At 42.3% G+C, this 21410-nt stretch overlaps 1 protein-coding gene across 4 annotated transcripts in view; it reads right to left on the minus strand.

Moving 5' to 3' along the window:
- Positions 1-1238: 1238 nt before the first annotated feature.
- The window catches only part of st6gal2 (ST6 beta-galactoside alpha-2,6-sialyltransferase 2), a 73305-nt gene continuing 53133 nt past the window's right edge, over positions 1239-21410 (minus strand). For all 4 annotated transcript variants that reach the window (XM_033022625.1, XM_033022623.1, XM_033022622.1 and 1 more), the window contains 2 exons: positions 17989-18163; positions 1239-2077 (listed from right to left, as the gene is read on the minus strand). In XM_033022625.1, the coding sequence (XP_032878516.1) occupies positions 1824-2077; positions 17989-18163 (429 nt within the window). In that variant the 3' untranslated portion in view covers positions 1239-1823. The remainder of the gene's footprint in view (positions 2078-17988; positions 18164-21410) is intronic.

Below are 21410 nucleotides of genomic sequence, written 5' to 3' on the forward strand. Positions count from 1 at the left end.
TTAACCATTTTTACATCTCTCAAAATTGTCACAAAGAGCTAGAGTAACTGAGCAGGTCAGGCGGCATTTCTGGAAAACATGGATGGGTGATGTTTCAGGTCGGGACGATCTTCTTCCGACTGAATTGGTTTGAATTAGGATTCTACTATTTTTTCCGATAGTAAAAGTTAATTTAGGCTAAACATTACTAAAAGATAGTAAATTAATTTTTAATCACAGAAGGGAAAACTACATATTGAATTTTCATGCCTTTATATCAGTATTGGGATGTGGTGATTGTTTCATTGCAAGTTATGTTATAAATTTTATATGTTGTGAGAACCCTGATTATTTCTGATCTTTCAGTAAATATCAAAGGTGTGAATGTCATTGCAGTTTAAGGGTGGTGAATCTGTGGAATTCTTTGCCACAGAAGGCTGTGGAGGCCAAGTCAATAGATATTTTAAAAGCAGAGATGGATAGATTCTTGATTAGTACAGGTTCTGGATTAGTCTGGAAAATACAGTGAATTCTCATAAACAGAGGGATTTGACTTGAAACCAAATCCTTAGCAGGTGAAATCAGTTTCATCATTAGCACATATCAGGTTGATACCTTACGGACATTCCAATTTACATCATGCTTTATCTTATTGTGTAGGAAGGAACTGCAGATGCTGGCTTACATCAAAGATAGACACAAAATGCTGGAGTAACTCACTGGTCAGGCAGCATCTCTGGAGAAAAGGAATAGGGTTGAGGCCGTTCCTCAGACCTTCTTCATTCTGATGAAGGATCTCGACCCAAAACGCCACCTATTCCTTTTCTCCAGAGATGCAGCCTGACCCGCTGAGTTACGCCAGCATTTTGTGTCCATGCTTCATTTTATTTCCCGTTTCACTAATGAGGATATTGCCACAAAATCTTACTTTCTGCAACAAGATTCACTGTTTCATCCAGTAATTGTTGGAGCCATTTGCATATGTTTTTCATACTTCATAAATGATGAGAGGAAGTAAGTTTGAAATATAATTGAAATTTATCTCAATGTATTTCACTACGGGAATTACTGGACTTCTGGGAGTCCAATCATAAAAGTTAAATGCTTCAATAAGGGCTCCATCTGTTTATAACATTACTAAGCCTAAGGGTTGGGAGTAAAATTAACAACATACTATTTATTTAAACCACACAGGTCCTGTACATACAAGACCTCAGCAAAATTATGGCAGCACAAAAAAAAGGGTAATTCCTTGTAAATCTATTGTCTAAATCTTTATTTGAAGTTTGACAATTTCAAATGGTCCTTTATGAATGCATTAGAGCACAGTATTCTGTTACAAAATACAAAAAGTTTAATATAATGGAACAAAGGAACTCAAAATGCTGGAGTAGCTCAGCGGGTAAGGCAGCATCTCAGGAGAACATGGATAGGTAACGTTTCAGCTCGGGATCCTAATTCAGACTGGATCGGTGTCTAAACAAGGGCCCCGATCCGAAACATTGTCTATACAGAATGAAAAAGGGTCCCTTAGCAAAACGTCACCTATCCGTTTTCCTGAGATGAGTCTGAAGAAGGGCCTGACACAAAACGTTGCCCATCCATGTTCTCCTGAGATGTTGCCTGACATACTGAGTTACTCCAGCACCCTGTGTTTTCTTTTGTAAACCAGCATCTGCAGTTCCTTGTTTCTATATATTGTAACAAGTCTGTTTCACAATCTCTCTATCTTATTACCTTGAATCCACCCCAAAGTTGGTCCTAACTACTCATTTCAAGTATTTTAGTTAAGCTTCAGTGTATATGTCATGTACACAACATGTAATTGTCCTGCAGCACAAGATTCATTGTTCACTGGAACACTTCATGGTACTAAAACCAGGCAGAATAACCTTGCCTTTTGAATATAAATCTGCCTCCACCCCTTTGTTCATCCGCTGCACCAGAAGCTTCTCATACAGCAATGGGTGGTAGGCTCCCAAGGTACATGCTGCATCATAGTATCGCTCGTGGTAGTGACAGAGATCAGTCTGTCTGATGGAAGGGATATATTCATAGATATTGACATTATCACACAGAGACATCATAATGAGAATTCCTGCAAAAAGAGATAAGAACACATGATTATCTGCAGTATTTGCATTAAGAAATCCTTCTAAAGACATTTCTGTCTATCCACATCTTATTAAAAACTGGAAAGATAAAAGATAATTTTAGTGTAAATCATCACAACACATGATGATGCCTGAGCAAAGGACACAAAGTGCTGGAGTGACCCTGAGCCAGGAATCATCCCTGGAGAATAAGGATAAGTGACATTCTGGGTCGACAACCTTCTTCAGACTGATGGTAGGAGAGGAGAAGGGAGCTGAAAATGTGGAGAGGCAGGACAAAGCGTGGCATGTTATAGGTCGACATAAGGCAAGGTTTTTTTTATAGAGGAATAAAGACCAGAGAGAAGAAAAGAAGGCGGAGACGGGTTTGAAGAGTTGTGGATTGTAAAGCCAGAGGGAGTTAAGTTGTGGGTGGAAGAAAGAAGTGGGCCTGCATTTTGACACCAAGGCATCTCTTTTACAGTTTTTTTTCATTAGCAAAATGATCTGTGGCTGTGCGATCCATATTTTCATCTACATATCTTCATTTGTTTCTTTTCAAGTATTTTTTTCAACTAACCAAAATGTGATGTCCCAATAAAATATTTAAACAAAAATAATTGACAAACAAGAAACCTGTTGATTAAGGGAATTAATATGCGTTAATATAGGAAAGTATCACTGAGATTAGATCAGCCATGATGTTATTGAATAGTAGAGCAAGCTTAAGGAAGTAGGTTGAGTAAGTAGATAATCACATCTCTGTCTGAAGAAGTGTCTCGACCCGAAACGTCACCTGTTCCTTTTCTCCAGTGGTGCTGTCTGACCCGTTGAGTTTGTCCAGCACTTTGTGCCTATCTCTGTGCAAGTGTTAGTTTAATGCATTAATGCACTGGAGATTACTCTTTTGGGCTAGAGCTGCAGCATGTCTCTCATCCAGATATTGGTGTCTCATATTTCTTAACAAGTTCCATAATGAAAGAAAAATCAATGGCATTCCCTCCACCCCATCCCCACTGCAATACGTCACATGACCATAAGCTATACTTAGCAAAGTTGAAGCACTTTTATAGCAAGGGTATAAAGATGGCTAATTAACAGACAACAGAGTCACGTTGAAATGTTGTTCTTCAGACTGAAAGAAGGTTAATAGCAGTATTATACAGGGATCAGATTTTGGCCTTTTTATTGATCTACATTAATTAGCAACATGTTCTAAATTTGCAGATGACTCGGAACACTTGACAGTGTGACTGCAGAAAGGTTGCTGATACATTGCAGCTTTGTATAAACAGGCTGGTGGAAAGGGCAGAGGCACAGCCAATGATTTTTATTGTGGGAAATGTGAGATGATGCTTTAAGTGGCTCCCTGTCACAGTAACCATTCTGTAATTCTGCACAGTCTACGCACTAAAGTGAAAAGTAGTTCATCATATCCAAGCAAAAATATAAAATTTAAAGCAAAGTATAGATCTTGTTTAGGAATGAGTAATTACTATGAAGTCTGCAATAATTTGTGAGCTTGATCTGTTCAAACTTGATGCTGCATTTGCTGCATTGTAACAGTGACTACATTTCAAAGTGTAATTTGGATGGAGTGTTCTAAGAATGTAAAATATGCAATATAAATTTAAATGTTCCAATAATCTCTTACAATAAGACCTTTAAATGAACCTCAAGTGGAAAGAAGCTGGCTAGCTGAGGCATAATGACACTAATTATGTGTCGGGGACTTTAAATCTTGACCGCCGGCCTGCGGCCTACAACAATCTAAAGCCGTGGTCTCCGGTGAGGAAGAGCCGATCCTGGACTGACTCTGGACTCTGGTCCTGTCCACGGGGGGGAAATGGAGGAGGACTGGCCAAATTTTTGTGCCTTCCACCGCAGTGATGAATGCTGTGGTGGATGTTTGTGTTACATTTTGTGTGTTCTTTATTATTGTATCGCTGCTGACAACCCAATCCTTGCCGGGTCACTGCTCGTGCGGTCGACTGGTCGGTGCAGAGAGTAGCTTTGAATGTTTGTCTCTTCGTTGATTGTGTCCCTTTCTTTTTTCTTTTTTTTTAAAAAGCTACTGTAATGCGCCCTTTTAAATTGCCCCTCGGGGATGAATAAAGTGCTTGAATATGAAAAATATGAATATGAATATAATTTCATCCCATACCAAATCCTAAAGGACAAGAGACCATTTTCAAGTTCCTAGGAATAAATATCATCAGCAATTTGTTCTGGCCCAGCCACAGCAAAGCTATGGCCAAGAAAGCACACCAATGCCTGTACTCCCTTGGCAGGCTTAAGACGTTCAGCATGTCCCCAACAACACTCACCAGCTTCTACAGATGCGCAGTAGAAAGCATTTTATCAGGATGCATCACAGCCTGGTTTGGAACCAGCTCCATCCAAGACCTCAAGAAATTGCAGAGAGTTGTGGACAGTGCCCAGACTAATAGGCAAACCAACCACTCTGCCTTCCTTCGACTCCATCCACACTTTACGCTGCCTTGGCAAGGCTACCAGCATAATCAAGGATCAGTCTCACTCCAGACCTCCCTCTTCTACCCTCTCCCATCAGGCAAGAGGTATAGATGTTTGAAAAAGCACACCTCCAGTTTCAGGGACAGTTTATTCCCAGCTGTTATCAAGCGACAGAACTCTTCTCTCAGCAGCTAGCGTGCGTCCCATCTACCTCATTGGAGACCTTTAAACTATCTTTAAACGGTCTTTATCTTGCACTAAATGTTGTACCATTTATCCTTTACTGCAACTCTCTTTACACTGGCATCAGCCAATCTTCCCTGTCCCGCCTGCAACTGGTCCAAAACGCCGCAGCGAGACTCCTGATGGGCACCCGAAAAAGGGACCACATCACCCCGATCCTGGCCTCTCTCCACTGGCTCCCTGTGCGGTTCCGTATACATTTCAAGTCCCTCCTCTATGTCTACAAAGCCCTCAATGGGCTTGCCCCCTCCTACATTAAAGTCTTCTCACCCACCACTCCACCTCCAGGTCCCTCAGATCGGACGACTTGGGGCTGCTGAATATCCCGCAGTCTAGGCATAAGCTTAGGGGCGACTGCGCCTTTGCGGTTGCAGCTTCTAGACTGTGGAACAGCATCCCTCTTCCCATCAGAACTGCCCCCTCCATCGACTACTTTAAGTCAAGACTAAAATCTTATCTATACTCTCAAGCCTTTCCTGACGTCCACTGAGCAAGGGTTATATGTATATATGTATGTAGTTTGTTTGTTTATACTATTCTTATAACAAATGTAAAGCACTTTGGCCAACGAGAGTTGTTTTTTTAAATGTGCTATATAAATAAATGTGACTTGACTTGACTTGATTTTATCTCTGCACCATGGACGGCTTGATTGTAATCATGTACAGTTCCTTCTTTGACTGGATACCACACAAACAAAAGTTTTTCACTGTACCTCCCTACACGTAACAATCACAATCTAAATTAAACTCCTTGTACATGTAGTTCCTCATCAAATGTTTTGAATTAACAATCATCTTCAGACAGCCTTGGGCCCCGCCAAATTTTAAGTTTCTTGCAAGCATATCTCCTTAAAAACATCTTTAAAGTCCAAAGAAGGATCCTGATCCGAAACATTGCCTATCCATATTGGCCGGAGATGCTGCCTGTACCGTTGAGTTACTACAGCACTTTGTGTAAACTTGCATTTGCAGTTCATTGCCTCTACTTGAAGGTATGTACAGTTTGATGCCTACACTTCCCTAGCAGTAAGCAATAAATTATAACAGGACTACATCGTTTTCGATCCTGTTAGAACCAGGTTCGATTCTGATCACGGGTGCTGTCTGTACGGAGTTTGTACGTTGTCCCTGTGACCGCGTGGGTTTTCTCTGGGTGTTCCTGTTTCCTCCAACATTCCAAAGTTGTACAGGTTTGTAGATTAACTGCCTTCTGTAAAATTGTCCCTAGTGTGTAGGATAGTGATAGTGTACAGGGTGATCACTGGTCAGCGCAAACTCAGTGGGCCGAAGGGCCTGTTACCGTGCTGTATCTCTAAAGTCTAAAGTTTAGTCAGACCTCATCTGGGCTACCCTGTGAAGTTCTTGTCACCAAGGTACAGGAGGGATGTAATAGGCCTACAGAAGGTGCAGAGGAGGTTAACCAGGATGTTGCCTGAGATGGATTAGTTAAGTTGGGAGAGAATGGAGAAGTAAGATCTGTTCTCCTTGAAGCAGAAGTTTAGAGGGGACATGATTGAGGGATATAAAATTATGAGGAGTATAGACAGGGTAGACTTTAATAACTTTTTCCCCATATCAGAGGTAGGTAAAATGAAAGGATTTAGGATATGGAGGAAAAGATTCAGAGGGGATATAAAAGGGGCCTTCTTCACCCGGGTAGAAGCTGGGTCACCAACAGTACTTAAGTACTCAAGTTGGCAATATGCAGAGTACTGCCCTGCCAACTACAAATTCAGAAGGTTCAGAAGGTTAAGAAATGTCCAGATATATACTTGAAACACACAGGGCTCGGGACCAAGTGCTGGGCAATGGGATTAATGCAGAAGGATGCCCACTGGTTAGCATGGATGAATTGGGCCGAATCGCATGTTTTTAAGCCTGTTTCTATGGATGGCAATACGAGACATCACTAAGGTAGAAAGCAATCTGAGCCTTATGAAGTTATTTCAGCTTTAGAAACCTGGGTTTTATTTACAAGAAGAAAAATACTTTGAAAACAATTCCTTTTATAATGTATAGTCGGCAGTGTGCTTCTAAATGAGCTGATACACGTGGACCACGTTTTGTCATCTATTCTTTAAGGCAAACTTGAAAACCGTATCAAATTCTCTCAGGATTCAGCTTTGGTAAATTGAAATGTTGACGTATATGTGGATAGCATTGCTTTTACAGACTACCATAATAGGTTGTTTCTGTGCTTTCTCCTGCAGTTTTACAAATGCCTTCTCAAACTTTTCTGCCGTAAGTCTACCTCGGCATCGCGTGCACCAAATATACGAAGATCAAAAAACACTGCCTTCGAAAGAAAACTGGAATGTGTTAAAAATCATCCAACATTTATACCGAGCATGTTTATGTGAATTATGTGATTCAATCACAAAATAAAAAATCAATTGTAATTAATAATTAGGGACCTCCTGGAAGTAGGATTTTAAAGTTGGATCTCCAGCGTGGCACAGAGAACTTTGCTCATGTATATTTGCCTGTGTTATCTGCAGGCCTTAACAGCCAAGAAACAAGCTTGCTCGTGTCTTAAAGAGATGCCTGACTTAGCAGGTACAATCAACCCTGTGATCCCAATCCTTTATGTAATTCGGGCATCTTGCTATTGAGGGAGTGCACATTCCTGCTATTGAGGGATGCAGCTTAGGTTTACAAGGTTAATTCCCGGGACTGTCATATGCTGAGAGAATGGAGCAGCTGGGCTTGTACACTCTGGAGTTTAGAAGGATGAGAGGGGATCTCATTGAAACATATAAGATTGTTAAGGGCTTGGACACGTTAGAGGTAGGAAACATGTTTCCGGTGTTGGGGGAGTCCAGAACCAGGGGCCACAGTTTAAGAATAAGGAGTAAGCCATTTAGAACGGAGACGAGAAAACACCTTTTCTCACAGAGAGTTGTGAGTGCGTGGAATTCTCTGCCTCAGAGGGTGGTGGAAGCAGGTTCTCTGGATGTTTTCAAGAGAGAGCTAGATAGGGCTCTTAAAAATAGCAGAGTCAGGGGATATGGGGAGAAGGTAGGAACGGGGTACTGATAGGGGATGATCAGCCATGATCACATTGAATGGCGGTGCTGGCTCGAAGGGCCAAATGGCCTACTCCTGCACCTATTGTCTATTCGGCAGTTACTTAACCAGGCTATCCCTCAGGCCCAGCACCCCACTTCTCCGTGGAGTGATGCCCACAGCCCTGACATGCAGAAGCCCTGCCTACACACTTTCCTTCCTCCATCACCCGTCTAACAACCCTCCAACACTGATGGCGTGACAGTACAGATGTTAGCTCTGCTGCCTCAAACTGCTGAGATCCAGGTTCAATCCTAACCTCTGGCGCTGTCTGTGGGGAGTTTGCATGTAATGTTTCCAGCATGTATTCCAGTTTTCCCTTCTCAACACAAAGAAGTGCTGGTTGGCAAGTTAATGGGTGGTAGGAGAATCAGAGCAGAGTGGATGGGCATGTGGGAGAGAATTATTTTTTTTGCGAACCGTCTTAATTTATGTTCAAACATTTTAAAATGTTTTATGGTGTATTATAAATTGTTTTTCTTCCCCTTGTTGGCTGTATATTTAGCTCATTTAGAGAGCTCTTTTTAAAAGAGTTTTAAATTTAGATTTTAATTAGTTATTTAAATTCAGGTCTCTGTCAACCCTTTGAGAGGAAGGGAATTGATTACGGTCTATAAAATGGTGTTTAGTATTTGTTATTGTAGCTCTGCAAACGACAGGACAAATTAATTAGATTGCAAACCCTTGCTCTAAATGTACAAGTAAAACTGTAATGATTGTTAATCTGTCTCATTGAAGCCGTGTTCAGATATCTCAGTTCAATGTGATCTCATTAATATCCATTAATAATCAGATTCCAATTAGTTTATTATTTACACCAGGGCACAATGAAATTCTTGTTTGCATGAAGCTCAGAAGGTGAACAGTATACACGATAATGAAAGGTACATTGTGCAAATGTTTAAGAAGGAACTGCAGATGCTGGAAAATCAAAGGTACACAAAAATGCTGGAGAAACTCAGCGGGTGCAGCAGCATCTATGGAGCGAAGGAGATAGGCAACGTATCGGGCCGAAACGTTGCCTATCTCCTTCGTTCCATAGATACTGCTGCACCCGCTGAGTTTCTCCAGCATTTGTGTGTACCAACAATAAATGTTGCCTGGATCAGAAGGTTTCAGCTTCAGGGAGAAGTTGGATAGGCTTCTCTGGAACGTCAGATGTTAAAGTGAGACTTGATAGAAAGAAGTATATAAAATTATGAGAGGCATCAATAGGGTAAACAGTCAGAACCCTTTTCCCCCAGAGTGGAAGTATCCAACACAAGAGGGCATAGCTATAAGGCGAGATGAGGGCGGGGTGGGGGGGGGGTTAATGGAGATGTGTAGCCAAGTTTTTTTTACACAACAGAACAGTGAGGGCATGGAACGCATTGCCAGGGCTGGTGTGGAGGCAGATACAATAGTGGCATTTAAGAGGCTTTTTAGATAGGCACATGGAAATGCAGGGAATGGAGGGATATGGATCATGGACAGGCAGATCAGATCAGATCAGTTTAACTTGGCATCATGTTTGGCTCATAAACTGTGGGCTGAAGGGCCCGATACTGTGCTGCACTGTTCCATGTTCTATACATCCAGTGACAAATGCAAAACAGCAGAATGATGCAAAGATGATAGTGCAATTAGAAGTAATGAAAAAAAAACAACTAAATAATAACAGAATAACCGGATGAGGTGGAGTTGAAGGTACATGGCAACACCTCTGGCCTGTCCCACTTAGGCGATTTTTTAGGCAACTACAGGCGACTGGTTTGTCGCCACATGTTCGCTGGTGGTCGCCGGGAGTAGTCTCCTCAGTCGCGCAAAAAGTATTTCTGGTCACCACCAAATTTCACCATGTTGAACATTTTTCGGCGACAGTGGGTTTGACTTGACTTCTCCTGCTGTAGGTGCTGTTGTAGGTTGTCGCCAGGATGACATAGGTTATCGCTGTTTTTTCTGAGACCTGCTACGACTATGACAGTCGCCGGCAGTTGCCTAGAAAAAATCGGCAAGTGGGACAGACCCATTAGGATGTGAAAGTGGCAATTGGTTCAGCAGTCTGAGAGCAGTGGAGAAGAAGCAATTTTCAAGTCTGGACATCCTGGCATCCTGTCTCCTGAATCTTCACCCAGAAGGCAGCAGAGAGAAAAGGGAATGGCCAGGGTGGCTGCAATACCTTGCTGCTGTAAACTTCAGCTTACATTCGTTTAGTTCTCTTCCCTGTCGGGTCTCCGTTGTCGTTGGGGCCTAGCACCGTGGAGCGGCCTCCAGACTTACTATCGTGGGGTTGGCTGGCCCCAGAGCGTGGAGAGCTGTGGTGGCTCGCGACTGCGACCAGACTTCGGGGCTTCGGAGGCTCCAGCTGCAGGCCTGTGGACGGTGACGTCGGGAGCTCGCGGGTCCCTGGTGGGAGACTGCTTTTCGGAGCTCCCGTGGCGGCAGCTTCTCCTAGGTATGTTGCAAAGCCTACCTGAAGCGTCTTTGAAAATCTGCCGCTGCGGGTGTGCGCGATTTTGGCGCCGTTTAGAGGGGGGCAGGTTTAAAACGCGATTTTCTCTAGGCTGTTCAAATCGAAGATGTTCAGCCTAGTTCATTATTAACGAAAAATCGCTGGAAGACCCCGTCGCAAAAGCTATTATTAGGTTTAAAGGCCTTGAATAATAGTTATAGTAGTTTAAAAATCAATCTCTAAACCCGCGACCGCCAGCAACCGCAGGGTCTCATAAAGCAAACCACAGAAGGTAGGTTGTATATTTTTACATTAAAAAGGGCTTCTAAAGATCCCTTTATACAAAGTTTAATATTGCGAGTAGCTCATTTTGGGCCCATTATATCGCGCAGTATTTTTCTGGGCATTTGGGGCACAAATCTACCGCAATGTGAACGTTCTAAACCAGCGCGTTCCACAGGGACCCACTGGAAAGCTGATTTAAATGGGCATTTATTTACAGCAATTGAACACTGAATTCCTTCCATTTGGCCTATAAATTAAATTAAATGAGATTTAAAAATCATGTTTTATTGTGAATTATTTGTGAATATTATTTGGACATTTAGGCTATTTAAAAATGTTAATCATTTATTAAGAAATGGATAGATGTTTAGATCTAGTAATTGAAGTCTGAAATTAGCTACAATTAGGTAACTAACTAATTATATGCTTTAATTTCAGGTCATCCAAGTAAGATTATTTTATATTTGTTTCAGAATGCTTCAATCTATGATAACTGAAAATTTCATTCAGTTCTCTTAATTTTTAAGAAAGTTATGGGCTTTTGACTGTTCACGATCACAACTTTTTTGTTATGTCCATAGAAAATCAATAGGGAACAAGATGCTCATTTCCGAGTATGAAAATGGCCATAACTTTTTAAATACTTGAGATATGAAAGTGAATTAGGTGTCAAATTAAACTTATTTTTATGCTTTATCTGATGGGATAAATTACAGACTTGATTTTTAAAATCTCAAAATTTTGTAACATTGCTACTTCTCCCGCCCAAGTTGTGGGACTGAAGACGACCCGGAGCGGGGCCTGACGTCGCCCGGCGTGGCTTTAACGGACGCGGGACTTGCCATTGCCCACCGGGGTCTTTAACATCGGGAGAGGATGGAGAGCAGGGGAGAGACAAGACTTTGCCTTCCATCACAGTGAGGAGGAGATTCACTGTGATGGATATTTGTGTGAGTTGGGTTGGTTGTGTATCCTGTAAAATTGTTTCTTCTTGTTGTATGGCTGCAGAAACCAAAGTCCCTAACGAAAATATAAAGTTCATTGTATTGGATGGGGTGATCTCTATTCCCATACTCGGTGGGCCGAAGAGCTGTATCTCTAAAGTCTAAAAGTCTGAAGTCTGATTCAAGATAGTCCGAAGGTCTCCAAAGAGGTAGATGGCATGAATATTTTTTATAAAATGATCAATAATTCAACATGCTATGTTTTAATTTAATTTTTTCCCAAAATGTGATTTGTTCTTGGTGCTGTATTTATTTCTGTAAAATTATTTCACCTAATTATTTACTCAATTGTCAATCAGGCTAGAAACATTAAACACTGAATTTTATTATGTAACGATTCATTTGATTAAGATATGAACACAGCTGATAATAAATTAGTGGTGTTTTATGCTTCCAGTGAGTTATTTGTTCCTCTATTATTTTATTGTCAACTTTTTGGTTCATGTTGATCATTGCAATCCAGTACATAAATACGACAAAGTTATTTTGAATGCATTGATTCTAATGTAACGTATTTTGTAATCAGAGACATCAAATGATTCTCCGAGCTCAGTAACCATTCAGTGTGGGGGTTGAAGCAATAACTAAGCTTATCAGAAATCAGATACAAAACAGTGCCCTTTTCAGGAACAACAGAAACAATATAGACCATTCACTAATCAGATTCAAGAATCATTAGAGGTCCAAATAACAGTCCAAATCAGGAAATGCTCAGTAAAATATTAATTTCAACATAAAATCTAGAATGGAAACCAAACTAAAGGAAAATAAAAATGTGATTAAGAGAGGGGAATGAGCCAGCAATTCCCTCGTGGGGGACCCGGGGGAAGAAGAAGCCATCACTGCCGGCCCGCGGCCAACTTCTACCGCGGGTCCGGCATGGACTTACCATCACCCCTGGAGGGGAGCCTTGACCACCGGCCCTGCGGTCTGCGGTGCTTCTGGCTGCTGCGTGGCGTGGCGGGAACCTTAAATCTTCGACCGCCGGCCTGCGGCCTACACCAGCCTGAAGCCGCGGTCTCCGGTGGGGAAGAGCCGATCCTGGACTTATCTTGCCTTTGACTTTGTCCCTTACCATCTGGACGCCCGCAGCAACGGCTGCGGAGGGTGGAGGTCCTGACCACGGGGGAAAATGGAGGAGGTCTGGCCAAGTTCTGCGCCTTCCACCACAGTGATGAATGCTGTGGTGGATGTTTGTGTTACATTTTTATTGTGGTTGTGTGTTCTTTATTATTGTACCGCTGCTGACAACCCAAAATTCCACCGACCCTGGTTGTGTGGCAATAAATTATATCAATCAATTCTATCAATCAATCAATCAATCAATCAAGGGAAAATATATATTCTCTCATTTTCAAACTGACCAATAAATTAAAACCTTATGGAATCTTAAGAAAAAGGCAGTCAATTGATTAAATATATTAATGTTGAGAAATCAAATTATAATTATTTTTAATGAAATAAAATGTAAATTCTTGAATTAAGTTTAGTTGAATATATTTTATTGTTTTAAGCACTAAAGTTTAAAAAAAAAGATTTTTAAATGACTAAATCGTTAACAGGATGCAATGGAACTTAGCACAACAAAGGATTGTGTAACAAAAATGGATCAGATTCACAAAGGACAATGTAGAAACAAAGAACTGCAGATGCTGATTTGTGTTCTCCAGATATGCTGCCTGACCCGCTGAGTTACTCCAGCACTTTGTGCCCTTTTAAATTTAGAAAGAATATAGATCTCAAAGTCTGAAGAGGGGTCGCGACCCAAAATGCCACCCATTCCTTCTCTCCAGAGATGCAGCCCGACACACTGTGTTACGCCAGCATTTTATGTCTAGCTTCGGTATAATCCAGCATCTGCAGTTCCTTCCTACACATAGATCTCAAAGTGTTCACTTGAGAACTTTTTGAATATGTGAACTGTGAGGAGGATGCTATGAGAATGCAGGGTGACTTGGACAGGTTGGGTGAGTGGGCAGATGCATGGCAGATGCAGTTTAATGTGGATAAATGTGAGGTTATCCACTTTGGTAGCAAAAACAGGAAGGCAGATTATTATCTAAATGGTGTCAAGTTGGGAAAAGGGGAAGTACAATGGGATCCGGGGGTCCTTGTTGATCAGTCATTGAAAGTAAGTATGCAGGTACAGCAGGCAGTGAAGAAAGCGAACGGCATGTTGGCCTTCATAACAAGAGGAGTTGAGTATAGGAGCAAAGAGGTCCTGCAGTTGTACAGGGCCCTAGTGAGACCACACCTGGAGTATTGTGTGCAGTTTTGGTCCCCTAATTTGAGGAAGGACATTCTTGCTATTGAGGGAGTGCAGCATAGGTTCACAAGGTTAATTCCCGGGATGGCGGGACTGTCATATGCTGAGAGAATGGAGTGGCTGGGCTTGTATACTCTGGAATTTAGAAGGATGAGAGGGCATCTTATTGAAACATATAAAATTATTTAGGGTTTGGACACGTTAGAGGTAGGAAACATGTTCCTGATGTTGGGAGAGTCCAGAACCAGGGGCCACAGTTTAAGAATAAGGGATAAGGCATTTAGAACGGAGACAAGGAAACACTTTTTCTCACAGAGAGTTGTGAGTCTGTGGAATTCTCTGCCTCAGAGGGTGGTTGAGGCCGGTTCTCTGGATACTTTCAAGAGAAAGCTTGATAGGGCTCTTAAAAGTAGCGGAGTCAGGGGATATGGGGAGAAGGCAGGAACGGGGTACTGATTGTGGATGATCCGCCATGATCACATTGAATGGCGGTGCTGGCTCGAAGGGCCGAATGGCCTACTCTTGTCTTTCTTGCACCTTGCACATCTCAATTTTAAGTGCATCCCTGGTGGTGTATATTTTCTCAAAGGCATGTAGTATTCGGCACTGTGAAAGATATAGAGCCCATCCACTGTCCTCTCCAAACATCAGAAGGAAACAAAGTGATAAAAATAGGTTGGGATCCTGTTTTTCTTTCATCTCTGCTACTTCTCATTAAAAGTATGAAACTTCCCTTTAGAGACTTCCCAGGAACTCACCAAACCAGAGAATAAAATTACAGATCATGTGGGTGTAGGTGTGCTGCCTGCAATAGGAACATGTGGTCACCTACAGTCTGGATGCAGAGGTAATCTTGCTGCCTGAAGCCCTCTGGAATCCTTTCAGAGTACAGACACAAAATGCTGGAGTAACTCAGCGGGTCAGGCAGCATCTCTGGAGAAAAGGAATAGGTGACGTATTGGGTCGGAACCCTTCTTCAGACTGCAGACTCCAGAGAGGGCGGCACAGTGGTAGAGTTGCTGCCGTGCAGCGGCACAGACCCAGGTTCAATCCTGACCACGGGTGCTGTTTGTACAGAGTTTGTACATTCTCCCTGTGACTGCGTGGGTTTTCTCCAGGTACCACGCTGACCAGTGATCACCTGTGTACACACTAGGGACAATTTACAGAAGCCAATTAATTTCCTAACCTGCACGTCTTTGAAATGCGGGAGGAAACCGGAGCACATGGAGAAAACCCATGCGATCACAGGGAGAATGTACAAACTCTGTACAGGTTTGTCAGGTTTGAGCCCAGGTTTCTGGTGTTGTTCGGCAGCAACTCTATCGCTGTACCACTGTGTTGCACTTATGAAGGGTTTGAAGAAGGGTCCCAACCCCAGCATGTGACCACCTGCTCCAACTGCAAGTACTCCAGCACTTTGCATTTTCCACAAGATTCCAGTATCTGCAGTTCCTTGCGTCTCTCTGAATGTCAGCAGCTTTGGGGATGGTGTCTGTTCTGCCACAAGCTGCCTCTTTCCACCAACACCATTTCCACCACGTTAGGCTACGCAACAGGTTTGGGAAGAAAAATGTTGCCAGAAAATCCACCGGAGACAAGCGTGGACAGCACAGTAACCAGTAATAGCAGTGCCAGAGATAGTTTGATGGTAATTACAATTTATTACCCCATTATAAAATACACTCAAACTTGAATCCACAAGCCTCAAACATAAATGCACCACTGTTAATCTTTTCCAGTCGTAGAGTCAAAGAGTGTGGAAACATGCCCTTCGGCCCAACTTTCCCACACCAACCAACATGTCCCATCTACGCTCGTCCACCTGCCTGCATTTGGTCCATATCCCTCTAAATCTGTCCTATACATGTACCTGCCCAAATGTTTCTAAAATGTTGCGATAGTACCTGCCTCAACTACCTCTCCCAGCAACTTGTCCAATACACCCACCACTGAGCGTTTACCCGATGTATTCCTCTCATAATTTTGCACACCTCTATAAGATCACCCCTCATCCTCCTGCGCTCCGAGGAATATAGTCGTAGCCTGCTCAACCTCTCCTCATAGCTCAGGCCTTTGAGTCTTGGTATTATTCTCGTAAATCTTCTCTGCACCCGTTCCTGCTTGACATCATATTTCTTATAACATGGTGCCCAGAACTGAACACAATACTCTAAATGTGGCCTCACCAACGTCTAATATAACTGCAATATGACCTCCCAACCTCTATACTGTTCATGGAAAAGTACTGAAATTTAATAGTCTACATTTGTTCCAGTGAGACACTAACAGAGCAAAGACCAGGAATGCACAGGGCAAACGGAACAGCAACTTCCCAACAAGTGCATTTTTCTGTGCATGAACAAAATGGCAGAAATTGTTATCCAACTTGCTCCTTAATAACAATGTGTAAGTTGCATTGCGGATTATCCTCCCACAAAATGATCATCTGTGTGAGAACATTTTCATATGGGAAAGTGACATTTGTGAGAGATTCACAGTCTAAGAATTGAAGATGACTACATACAAAGCACCATGTTGTAAATAGCTTTGGGCACCATTACTATAGAAGAAAGGTAAAGCATATATTAATTATAATCATCACATGAAATGGAACAGTTATGAGTGATAGCTAGAGGTAGCTGTAACCATTTCTACTGGAGCAAAGAAGAAATACAATTCTGCATCAAATGCATTTAAAATACTGGATTTAAATTTTTTTTAAATTATTCTTGATTATTTTCTATGCTGGAGAATAAGAGGCTCAGTCTGAAGTATGCAAGTGAATGACATGTTTTGTTCCTAAAAGGCTGAGGGAGAAATGTATGCGATTTCTTCAGTTGCATTCTTTATTAAATGTGTAAAGTGTTTAATTTGTAACAACTCATAAAATGGAAGAAAAATGGTGATTGATAATGTGAAGCATAGAAATTATTTCTCTGCAGTACCCCTAGGACTCTGCTATTTCTTTATATAGAAATATAAACAAGGCAAGTTTATTAATCTTCTGTCTATTCTAACCAGGATTAATGTCAGAATGCTTTACACACTCAAGTTCTTAATAGTTCTTTAAATTGGCCGTTAATAGCTGTTTGTTTTTATTGGAACAATTCACTATTCATGCATCCTTTACCAGTTGTGCAAGATTTTGCCTTTAACAATTGTGCTCTTCTGAAGCAGTATCTAACAGTTGATACATAGATCCATTTAGTTCAGTTATTTCAATTTTTCCACTGAAACCTTCAAGATACCTTTATTGTCCATTGCAAGCAAACTTATTGCTAATTTAACAACCAATTTTTCAGCCTTTAAAAAAACAGGTTTTTATTAATTACCTTACACAATTTATTGCTGTCCCTTTAATTTTCCAGACATTTCTTCAAAAAAGCTTTGGTGGACATGTCAAGCACAACATCACATATTCTTGTTGATTCATTCTATGAATTTATAAATTCATACAACTGTTATCTTCAATCAATTATTGTAAATGTTTGGTCACGTGAAGTTAGACTATCAGATCTATTATTAATTAATTTGCAATTCCATTCTTTCCAATCCTATTGATCAAATTGCATATTGAATGAAGGAATATTGAAAAACTCTGGTTGGAAACTCAGTTTTCATCTCCCTTCTTTCAGTAGTGTAGAGTATAAGCCATCAGATGGTCTGTTAGTTTTAGGTTGCTTTCACTTCCAGTATCATTTGTAAAAACAAAATATGTGTCGATTCGATTTATTCACTGGCCCATTCATTCCATTATGGTTAACAACCTTACCATACTTATGGTGACACATCAGAGGGGAGTGAAGTAATGAGATACAAAGTGCTGGAGATATTCAGCAGGGCAGGCAGCAGGTTTTAAAGGGTTCCTACCTAAAACGCCACCCATCCTTTTTCTCCAGAGATGCTGCCTGACCGGCTGAGTTACTCCAGCACCTTTTACTCCAGCACTATGTTCGGTACAAACCAGCATCTGCAGTTCCTTCCTACACATCATTTAACATTCCGGGTTGACTATCTTTCAGTACCACACCAGTTCTGATACCAGATCATCAACAAAGAACTCCGACATTTGCCAGCATCTTATTTCACAATTTCAGCTTCTGAAGTATTTATCTTTGCGAAAGGAGGCGGCTGGACTTACCAATGAATCCGGATGACGGGGGATTTGGCTGGATCTTTTCCTGGGTATTTTCCTGGATTATATCCCAAAGCTGCCAAACAAATTTTGGATGAAGGATGTAGAAGGGCTGCTCAGGGTTCTTTCTCCTATATCGCAAGTAGGGCATGAATAGGTTGTAATCGGGCTTCTTGTACCACTGCGGAACACAAAATGTGCATTAGAAGGGGAACTAAAGGGCTCATTTTCAATGCTGGAGCTCAAAACAGAAACACATTCTTTCTTTCCCTTTCCATTATTTATAAAACAGCCAAACAAATTGATTTATTTTCATATAAATTGGAATTCTGGTAAAACCAGTGATTGTATTTGACTTTATAGCCCAGATACCCATGACCAGAACTAAATTTGGTTTCAACTCTGTAATTTACGTTAATTATCATGGATTGTAAAGCGCGCACCATTTTAAGTGCGTTCACTTTAATTGCTAATCAAACATTTGTGCAGGTCCTAGGCAGTTTGGCCAAATTATTCTTTCTCGCGGAATCCTGGACAAAGGAAATTTCTATCACGAGACATACGGTTTGCATGGAGCACAATCAAATTTTAATCAAATATTAAATTAATATTAAAGATCAATATTATTGAATGTAAATGTTTTGTATGCTTAGTGCGCCTTGGGTCCTCCATGCACGATTGATGTAATGTTTGCATTATTGACGTCACATCAGCTGTTATTGAACTTGAACTCAGGGTGGCAGGTTGCATCACCATTATTGTCATGTGTTGCTCGAGTCTGGACCTCAGTCAACTTCCATATTCCTGACGATTATTCTAGCTGGAGTTGGAGGGGCTACAACGTCCTCATGGTTACTTTGAGGCAGATAGTGGCCAACTATACACCCAAACCCAAGGGCACACCTGCCCCAGATGATTTGATTGGTTGCTTTACATTTGCAAAGGGCTCAACACTTAAGATATGGAAACAATCACTTGAACTGCAATGGCTACAGACCAAGTGCTGGAAAATAGGATTAGTATGCTCGATGGTCGACATGGAGACAGTGGGACAAAGGGCCTGTTCCTGGAGGTATTTGTCTTGACATTATAAAGTTTCTACTTTGATTATGTTTTTCTTATAAATAATGGACCTCCATAGGCCTAGATTTCATGGTCTTGCTGCAAACCAGTGCGAATTGCATAGGTAACAAAGGTTTATTTATCAGCAAAGGCATTTTCAGACAACCTTCCTTAATTTCAAATCAAAAGAAAAACAAGATGAGCTATAGGGAGAGGCTGAGCAGGCTGGGACTACTTCTTGGAGCACAGGAGGATGAGTGATGATCTTATAGAGGTGTAAAGGGGTCACAGTTTAAGGATAAAGGGGAAATATTTTAGGACTGAGATGAGAAAAACATTTTTTACACAGAGTGGTGAATCTCTGGAATTTTACTTCGGAGTCACGTGAGTGACTACGTGAAGAACCCCGCTAGGACGCATGCGTGTCATATCGCTACACGCATTGCAACGAGTCACAGCAGGGGGAACGACGTTCCCCTTAGCGGCAGAATTTAAAAGCCGGGAACAGCAGGTAAGGAGACTCTGCGTTCTTTCCACTTACTTTACAGGTGGAGGCATGGACAGATCCACAAGAAACAAGAAGGCTGCGAAAAAGCTGGCGAGGGAGAACCGCGGAGTTGCGGGCAGCCAGCAGCAGCCAACGGCACACCAATCTCCCGTAATGGGAACAGCTGTGCCCGACTTCGCTCCCGCACCGGCCAAATCAACACCACGGCCGGGCGGTAAAGCGAAGCAAAAAACAGACAGAGTCGTTGACTCCGATGAGTCCGACTTTGAACAGCCGCGAGCGGCTAGTGCCCGTGAGCATTGGGGCCGGTTGGAGCGGCTTCAGGAGTAGCCGCGAGCGGCCAGTGCCCGTGAGCATTGGAGCCGGTTGGAGCGGCTGGGGGAACAGGAGCAACCGCGAGCGGCCAGTGCCCGAGAGCATTGGAGCTGGTTGGAGCGGCTGGAGGAACAGGAGCAGCCGCGAGTGGCCTGTGCCCGAGAGCATAGGAGCCGGTTGGAGCGGCTGTTGGAGCAAATACTCCAAAGTGGCAGGCTCCGGGAGAGGGAGCCTAGTCACAGTGGGCAGCTAGTAAGTCCTACAGCAGTACCTCTTGTGGGGCTGCACAGTGTTTCTCCCTCATCAGAGGGGAGTACGGGGGGTCAATTCTGGGCTGACCCTGAAGAGGGGTGTGCAGAACATACCCCTAGTGTGCATGGGGTGCAAGAAAACCTATTGGATATGGTGTCTCAGTTTATTCAACCCGACCAAACTGGCCAAAACCTGGAGCCCAAAATAGCTGCAAGTATTGACTACATGTCATTCAACCAGCTACAAGGACAGGCATTATTGGACACCACAGCAAGACACCTACCACCAGGGAACTGCAAATCACTAAATGTTCCCAGTGTCAACCAGTGTATTTGGAAACATGTCGGGGCATCAATCAGAGCCAGGGACTTGAAAATACAAAAAGTTCTGAAAGTCCTAACAGCGGGAATTACGGCTTTCGCCCGCACATTGAACGAACAAGACATGACACAAGATCACCAAGATGCATTGGCTTTATTTTGCAACTCCCAATACGAGTTAAATAGTATTAGGAAGAGTGCCATCCAACCGGCTTTAGACCCCAAATTTGCAGGCCTCTGCAAACCTGGAACCTCCAAACCACCAATACTACTATTTGGAGGGGACTTATCCAAACAGGTAAAAGAACTTGACGAAGAGGCTAAAACCCTGGGGCTCATTAAAGCAGCGTCCAAAAACTACTTCGGCCAGAAACAGCACCCCTACGCACCCACCAGTCGGCCAAGACAAACTGGTGAAAGCTCGAAGGCCAGGAACACTCAACATCGGTCTTTTTTAGCCCATGGCCCAGACCGGCCTTCCTGGAAAATGCGCAAACCCTCAACACCAACCCAACTACAGACGCAGACACCGGCGCCTCAACGTCCACGGAGGATGCCGAAAAAGTAACAAACCTACCACTGGTAACCATGGAGGTAGGTGGGTCTGGTTCCTTACGAATTGAAGGGAGCATGGAGGTTGGTGGGAGATTACACTTCTATCTGGATGCATGGAATAAGTTAACTACCGACACTTATATTTTAAGCAGTATCCAGGGTTATACCATAGAATTTATACAAAAACATAACCCTCCAGTTCAGCATGTACCGAACCGAATGTTCGTGCTTACAGGCAAAGAAAAATCAAAAGCACATGCTGAACTACAGCGGCTTTATAAAAAAGGAGTAATTGAGAAAACCCAACACGAATCACAGGAATTCGTGTCCAATATCTTTATCAAAAACAAGAAAGATGGTGGTTGCCGCATCATCATCGATTTGACTAATTTGAATACTTTCGTACAATATATTCA

Source organism: Amblyraja radiata, chromosome 6 (genome assembly GCF_010909765.2).
Source record: "Amblyraja radiata isolate CabotCenter1 chromosome 6, sAmbRad1.1.pri, whole genome shotgun sequence".
Lineage (NCBI taxonomy): Eukaryota > Metazoa > Chordata > Chondrichthyes > Rajiformes > Rajidae > Amblyraja > Amblyraja radiata.